General features: G+C 35.4%; 1 protein-coding gene across 9 annotated transcripts in view; it reads right to left on the bottom strand.

Annotated features, from left to right (window-relative positions):
• Positions 1-481: 481 nt before the first annotated feature.
• LOC110464123 overlaps positions 482-9,002 on the bottom strand; it is a 42,280-nt gene continuing 33,759 nt past the window's right edge. For 7 of the 9 annotated variants that reach the window (XM_021519184.1, XM_021519187.1, XM_021519181.1 and 4 more), the window contains one exon: positions 482-8,759. In XM_021519184.1, coding sequence (XP_021374859.1) covers positions 8,214-8,759 — 546 coding nt within the window. In that variant the 3' untranslated portion in view covers positions 482-8,213. The remainder of the gene's footprint in view (positions 8,760-9,002) is intronic. The other 2 variants (XR_002464472.1, XR_002464471.1) reach the window with 2 other exon arrangements.

The raw sequence follows: 9,002 nt of genomic DNA, 5'->3' as shown, positions 1-9,002 counted from the left end.
ACTTCACACGATCACATGTTATGTGCAACAGTCAACTTCACAGGATCACATGTAATGTGCAACAGTCAACTTCACACAACATACAATGTGTTACAGTCAACTTCACACAACATACAATGTGTAACAGTCAACTTCACACAACATACAATGTGTTACAGTCAACTTCACACAACATACAACTTCACACAACACACAGTGTGTAACAGTCAACTTCACACAACACACAGTGTGTAACAGTCAACTTCACACAACATACAACTTCACACAACATACAATGTGTTATAGTCAACTCCACACAACATACAGTGTGTAACAGTCAACTTCACATAACATACAATGTGTTATAGTCAACTTCACACAACATACAGTGTATAACAGTCAACTTCACACAACATACAATGTGTTACAGTCAACTTCACAAGATCACATCTAATGTGTTACAGTCAACCTCACAGGATCACATGTAATGTACAACAGTCAACTTCACACAACACATAGTGTGTAACAGTCAACTCCACACAACATACAGTGTGTAACAGTCAACTTCACACAACACACAATGTGTTACAGTCAACTTCACACAACATACAGTGTGAAACAGTCAACTTCTCACAACATACAGTGTGTAACAGTCAACCTAACACAACCTACCATGTATTAACAGTTGACATGCTGGGTGACCTGTGTTAGTTATATTCTCACATAGTTACAATAATGGTAGCAGAGAGTCACATAGGAAACACTTCATAGGCACTTCAGCTTTGCAAGACTTATTCAAAACCCTGACCAAGATAAATAATGGTCTTCAGGGTCAATTTTCTAGCAAGAAAGAAATAATCTATTGAAGTGATATGTTACACTTTTAAATTCGAAGATTTTTTTACCTGGGTATATTGATAATGTACCTTGGGGGGAAAAACTACATTCAAGATTTTGCTACTACCGTGTCAATTTATTACAATTTTAGGATCCAAAAGGTTTAAAAAGTGTTTGAATGCCATTATTTTCTAGCCTTGTAGGAGCAACAAAATATGTCCACATATATATAATCAACAGATGTGGATTCGAAACTCGTCCTTCAAGGGAAAAAATCATAATGGCTTTCAAAACATTTACAAGTAAGCGGTATTTGAATTGATGTGAGAAATTGAACTCCTATGGTTCATTGTAGGTTACCATCCTGACTGATGATATGTGACTTTACTCCCCATTTACTGAATGTTACAGACATCTTTATAACAAGTGAATCAGAGGAATGTAAATGATGTAGTTATTCCATTATCAACTTCTGAAGTGAAAGGTGAATAAGCACATGTATACAAAATTGTACCTGGGAAAACACATGTGTACCAGGGTAAGCACATGTGTACCAGGGTAAGCATGTGTGTATACATATGTTCCATGTTAACTTTTTATGTATGCACATGAGAGTACCAGGGTAAGCATGTGTGTTCACATTTGTCCCAGGGTAAGCACATGTGTACCAGGGTAAGCATGTGTATACACATTTGTACCAGTGTAAGCACATGTGAACCAGGGTAAGCATGTGTGTTCACATTTGTCCCAGGGTAAGCATGTGTGTACACATTTGTACCAGGGTAAGCATGTGTGTACACATTTGTACCTGGGTAAGCATGTGTATACACATTTGTACCAGTGTAAGCACGTGTAAGCACATTTGTACCAATGTAAGCACATGTGTACCAGGGTAAGCATGTGTGTACACATTTGTACCAGTGTAAGCACATGTGAACCAGGGTAAGCATGTGTGTTCACTTTTGTACCAGGGTAAGCACATGTGTACCAGGGTAAGCATGTGTGTATACATTTGTACCAGTGTAAGCACATTTGTACCTGGGTAAGCACATGTGTACCAGGGTAAGCATGTGTATACACATTTGTACCAGGGTAAGCACAAGTGTACCAGGGTAAGCATATGTGTACACATTTGTTCCAGTGTAAGCACATGTGTACCAGGGTAAGCATGTGTGTTCACATTTGTACCAGTGTAATTAATGGTACACCGTGAAGGATGAAAATGTTTAAGGTGTAGTAGTCAAGTTTATCTAAGAGGACTGTAAACAAAATGATTTTTCTTGGGACATAAAGAGACCCATATTTGTTAGTTCCTTCTGCAAGTTCCAATTCTCACCAGTTTAAGCACAACAGCAAGATGAAGGTGATTTACGGTATGTTGTTCAGTGTTTACACTATACTGTTCACAACCTGAGCACACCAAGAGTTAGAAGTGTACTTAGTGACCATGGAGGTCGAGATGACCTTGATGTAGCGTAATGGGTAGTTAACACCGACTTATACAGCATCATCAGGTAACAAAACAGCTAACCTCTATAACCTTGTTATTCACTGTAATTTCATTTTTCAATGATCTTAGTGGCATTAATCCATTTAGTATATGTTGTAAGTGGCCCCATGTTTGAAGAGGGTCACATGACTGCTCCATTGTCTACACAATGGTCCTTGCTGCTGTCCGGTCTCGTTACCAATAACCTCTCCTGAACCTGTACGTACCGAGTGAAGTATCACTGAATCACTTATAAAACTGCTACATATATATTGAGATCATACCATCTTGCATTTCTTTTGAATACCATGATAATGAGTTTATATGTAATTTTGCTTTAAACGTCTAAACCTAAACAGCCAACTTTGATTCTGGAAACATAAGACAGATGACTCTCTCTCTCAGCTCTGTCCCACTACATCAAATCACAACAAAATTATTGGAGAATGGAATTAAAATAACACAAGCTGATAGCAAATATGTACAACTGTCAGAGTAACCTTGAGATCTCACATAGTGTTTGTAATGAAACATGCTCACAGCTCACGTACAATGTGAAGGTCATTTTCTCCATTAGTCACATGATCAGGTATAGGTGAACTGGAAAGAGAATATTCGTGTAATATCAACACTTGAACAGTTGCCTATGTTTTTAATATTGCTTTGTAAATTTTACGAAAAGATAAATGGACATTGCAGAAACATCTTGTGAAAATTCAGTCCATTTACAAAACACACCGACGGACTACTAATTATCCATAGAGATTGAAAACCCACCGACAGACTACTAATTATCCATAGAGATTGAAAACCCACCAACAGACTACTAATTATCCAGAGAGATTGAAAACCCACCGACAGACTACTAATTATCCAGAGAGATTAAAACACACCGACAGACTACTAATTATCCAGAGAGATTGAAAACCCACCAACAGACTACTAATTATCCAGAGAGATTGAAAACCCACCGACAGACTACCAATTATCCATAGAGATTGAAAACCCACTGAAAGACTACTAATTATCCAGAGAGATTGAAAACCCACCGACAGACTACTAATTATGCATAGAGATTGAAAACCCACTGACAGACTACTAATTATCCATAGAGATTTTAAGGTTTCAATATCATTTTAATTTGACCTCCATAGAGATTGAAAACCCCCCGACAGACTACTAATTATCCAGAGAGATTTTAAGGTTTCAATATCATTTTAATTTGACCTTTTTTCTGTGACCTTACTTGTACACCAAACATCACATGTCAGAATTTAACCTATCTAGGCAGCATCTTCATCAAAACATACGTTTATTTCTGTCAGCAGCTGCTTCTGGATATTTGTCATGTACAAAATATTTGTTTAAGAAAATAATAAAAGTTAATAAAATATTTAGCAAACAATGATCACACACATATTGGAATGACTGTGCAACGTGCAGTCAATGCACATGGGGATGCACATGTAGCAACGCAAAGTCTGTGGTCGTACATTGCTCTAACAGAACCAACGAGGTACATCAAACACTGCCACCAGTTAAACTAAAATGACATGTTTTCAAGAGGATATATATTTCTTTTTCCCACATGCTATGTGGCTTATAACTGTTCAATTGGTTTTAATGTCCATTCCATCAGATCAAAAAAGCTATTTCCTCCTTTCTGAAGCTACATGAAGAAAAACCAATTGTACCAACAGAGTTACCTCCCCTGGGATAGCCACAGTCAGGATCTTCACATGTACTGCCCAGCTTTGCTTGCTCATGTGCATCGATTGCCATTTAATATTAAGTTTATATTATCTATGTCTTGTCTGTAGACATGCACTAATTTACAAAACCATACAACTGATAATTACATAAGCATCAACAGAGTAAATATATTAATTAGGTACTATAACTGTAAGCGATGACCCCGCAGTGTGACAGCAACAGAGTAAATATATTAATTAGGTACTATTACTGTAAGCGATGACCCACGCAGTGTGACAGCAATATTCAGGTTTTGCGTTACTACTAAAACTGCGTGAAGCAACACAAAATTTACATGAAAGTGACCTCACCACACCAAGAGACTGTACAGGCTTGAATGCTGCCGAAATAGGCTATAAGAGTGCCAGTGTTGGAGAGTCCAACAACCAGTACCCATTCTAGAATCTTCTGTTTGGGTGTAGCTTTTCTAAAAAATATCAAACTGGAAAAGTATACAATTAGTATTTTATATAAAATAAATTTAAGGTGTGCATGTATGTAGCCTGTTCTAGCCTGATGTGTAAGGGTGTAGGTTCTGTAATAAGCTGTAGTAGAGCTGTATAGGACATAGAGTAGGGTATCTGTAGTACGCTCTACAATCAACTGAACATGTATGTTTATATATGTGGGTTACAAAGAGACACTGTGTCAACTGAATACTGAATAAAAAACAAATATATTCTCTTAAAACATTCATTTACAACAGACAATTGTATGAAACATATATCAACCTAATGAAAAAATGTATCCTTTTACATTTTAACATATGCTTCCATTCACATTGAAAGCTTCCTTTTTAAATTGTATTGATAAAATGAATATTTGTAATGAAATCTTTAAGTATATAGTAAAAATTTGAACAAGAGTGACAATACATCAAAGATAAAATTAGACAAAATAATTAAGGGGACTTGCTATACATCATGATTTCCCTGCCACATCGTAAATTATACCGAGACAGATTACAACATTATACGATTATTTGCTCAGAGTACAACTACTCAGCAACCAAAGCAAGCAAGTAAACAGACGATATCACATATCATGGCCTCTTATTCAACAAAATCTACCTCCTAAGATTGAGTTACATTTTACACTTCTGACAAATCTGATCACTGTACCAGAATATATCTAATTGATTTTGATAAAACTTTGTTCAAATAAAAGGCCTTATCTTCACATGCAGCTACGCGAATGATTTCCTATTTTGTTTAACTAAGATCAAAAGACAAAATAAATCAGATATCTGATTCTCAACGTTTGACTACAAGCTTACAGGCAAATCTTAATATCCAGTACAATATACATCAACAGTAACATAAAATCATAATAACTGCAGGGTCTGTGTCATTTCATTTTGATTTTCATATATAAAATCTCTCATGACAAGCTGTTCAAATAAGTTCATTTTAGCCAGGTATTTTTTCTTACAGGTGCTGCAGGAGGTATCCATAAGTACTAAAAACTTCTAAAGTCCCCAAACAATCAGCTAAGGGTGGATGACATGGAGTGGAGTTATCTACATAAGCTACACGCTGACTAGTTTTCTGGATTAGGTACTGCAAATTAGGAAATATTGTATATCAAGTAATTTTGCAAGTGTCAAATTTCACTTTATTAACTTGATGAAAAATTGCAAAACAATTGTGCAAACTTTTAATCACACATCAAAAATACCACACGCTGACCTAACAGTAATAGTATGGGGATAAAACAGTGAAAGTGTAAATGCAGAAATTTTAATTCTAAACGACTTTGCATTACACATAAACAACCCAATATACAGTATACCCCATGAAAGTTTTGAAAAGTGTGCTTAAACAATACTGAACGTTTGAATTTTGGTCATCATAGGTCTAAGCAAATGATATTATACTTGTCACATTAAGGTATGTTTCTACAATGTTTATTTATTAAAAAAAAGTATGACAGCAAAAACAATGATAGAGTCCTAATTTGCAGTATCTATAAACAATACAACATAAACTTATAGGGTTAAACAAAACTAACAGCAAGACTTGATCAAGCTGCATATAACAAAACAAAAAATAATAGCAAAATACATCTACATATTTATTGCATCTATGTGTTAGCTTAGATAAAAATTTAAAAAATGATACCATATTACATGTAATTAGAGCCCCTGCTTTGACTAAGTTCCCCTCCCCCACTTGACCAGTATTATTCATATGTTGTCTGATGGGTTGTCTTTCACATTGAATTAATATTGAAAATTAAATTACTGCTAGGCAGATAAGTGTTTTGAAACTTTTTTCAGAGTGAATATTGTTGAATGTCCCAACAAAATTTTATTGAGAAATAAGCAGATTGAACAACTTTTTTTTCAAATACTGGAGCACTAGTTATGTTGAATATGGTATGTGACTTAGTGTTTTGAACATTTAAAATATAATTGGAATTAAAAGTAAACAAAATAAAAATTCATTGGATGTTTCCAAAAACAACTGTTTTTCATGATTAAACTGATCATGGCAAGATGTGATTTTGTTCAATGAAGAATGACTTGTAATTTATGACTAAGAAACTATCAAAGTTTCAATTTGATTTGAGCCTTTTCAAATAAAATCTATGACTAAATTTTCCAGAAAATTATGGTTGAGTTAACAGTTTCTTAACCCTTTCACCACTCTAGACCATAATGGGCTCATCCATTTTGATGCATGGTAGAGTCTATAAGTTACAGAGGGGTGAAAGGGTTAAATGATTTTGAACAAAATTGTTTTCAAACTAAATACCTGGAGAAGTGTTTCACTACAGTATAGGTAAGGATTGTGTACAGTATCTACACCTGTACAAATGTCATTGCATTTACCCCACATGAATACAATGTTTCCAGATTCCGGCGTAAACAACCTAGAACTGTAACTACATTGACTAAGCTTTACTAGGTCTCCAGATACCTCCACGGAGTAGAACACTTGAATTGATTTTGGTATCCATTATATCACTAAATGATGTCTGCAGTCGATGTTGTAGTTTCTCAGGCATGTTTCAATTTCTTTGTGAAAATCAAACTTATTTTCATAATCAGCTACAAAAATTTTGTATTTTCCCTATTACAGAAAAAATATTAATAAAGAAATGGATAAACTGATTTTATGCTGAGAATCATAAGCTGCCGAACTTGAAGACAACAGTCTATTTTTTTCTAGAACACATCAAGAAATGTATACTAAAAAAAGCTTTTTAAAACAAATGTACATGGATGTTTATTCATAACACAAGGGACTTTCTAAAACACATTTCAAATGATTTTAGGCATATATTGCACTTGTTGAGATCTTTCAGTCAGTGTTTTCAGGAAAGGAGAATTCTGTTTCAGGGGAGCTAACTGTTTAAGGTGTTGAAACATGAGAATGTGCGGTAAAAAAAATTAAAGATTTTTTTAAATCACGCTAAATATCAAATATTAAAACATTTTTATATAAAGAAAATTGATGTTGTTTTGTGGTCCCAGGCCATGCTTATCGGTTCAATCTTCTATCAGTATTTCTCCTATCTGGTCCATCATTGCCTCAACCTTAAACAGGACTTTTTCTCCCACAAACAACACTGACTGCTCCTCTGAACCAAAACATCTAGTTAGAACTAGTAACACAACCAAGTACTTATATAATTTATGAGGTTGTAATCTTTCGGAAGGAAAGGAATTTGAAGAATTTTAAGCTACAGCAACACTATCTACATTATGCAAACAGCAAAGTAAAAAGCAAAAGAATTTGCAACACGATAAATATAAGGTAAAATGTTAGATCGTGTAATATAGTGTATGATATCATTACGCTATGGTCCGGACACCTTCCCACTCTGTCATTTAAAATGTAAAACAGTAAAAACATGTCTGTCAGATAAAATTGTTGAACGCACTAGGTATTACATAGAGAAAACAAAATCCCATCATAATAAAAGTTATAATATTATGTCTCTTAAAAAACTGTTATACTCACGGGTCAGCATAATCTCTTGAGTACATTAAATAAATGTTTACAGTCTTAAATGGCGAGAATCTTAAAAAGGGAAAAAACTTACACTTAAGTCTGGAAAAAACTGTCAAAGCCTTCCCTATGATACAATAATAATAACTAATAATATATTAGAAGGAATCAACTGTGAACACTATGAATGTAGTTGAGCGCTAGGACTCAGTGTGTCCATACTTGTGCTCTACCACAAAGTAGCACACCTCGCTATCCACCATCTCCTCATCCTCGTCCATGTTGAGGTCCTGCGACTCACGACTCGCACTCATGTCCATCATGGGTGTATCCACTATAGTGTCACTGTGGATGATGTCACGCGTAACCCTAATGGGCGGAGTCCGTATTGGCTCTGATGCAGGCGATTCACTACGACTATCTTCGGAAAACACACTGTCTACATCAGACGACATGACATCAAGCGCAGCTCCTTCAGAAGATGCCTTAGTTACGGAATTCCCTGAACTTTTTGCCACAAGTCTTTCATGTTCACGGGTGTATTGTGGGAATGAGGTCCCTGAGTGGCCAGACTTTTGGCCATTACTCGATTTCTGGCCATTAGCAGGTCCAAGGAACCAATCAGATCTCTGACGTAATCGTTCCAACTGTTTGCGCTTGACAGAATTAAATCTGCTAAGGCTTCCCTTAGGTGGAGGCTCTGTGGAACTGCTTTCATTTAAATTGTCTTCTAGTGATTTTGGTCTCTGGAAAATAAAACAAGATACAGTTATGATTATCATCCCATTGTTTCCAGTTAATACACCTTCCATTTCAAACCTGACTGTAATCTTTTAAAAGATCCATCAGACCTACCATAGGTACAATATACAGTTAAACATTTTTCTTACAAGTTATCTGCGGTGTGGAACTGTTTACCCTGTCAAGGCTGCTATAACATAACTATTTTATGATATATCGGTATGTTCTGTCTGCACTAATTCAGCAAA

The sequence above is a fragment of the Mizuhopecten yessoensis genome, unplaced genomic scaffold (assembly GCF_002113885.1).
Source record: "Mizuhopecten yessoensis strain PY_sf001 unplaced genomic scaffold, ASM211388v2 scaffold10963, whole genome shotgun sequence".
NCBI lineage: Eukaryota > Metazoa > Mollusca > Bivalvia > Pectinida > Pectinidae > Mizuhopecten > Mizuhopecten yessoensis.
Note: the sequence above shows the minus strand (reverse complement) of the source record. Positions and strands in the feature narration are given on the sequence as shown.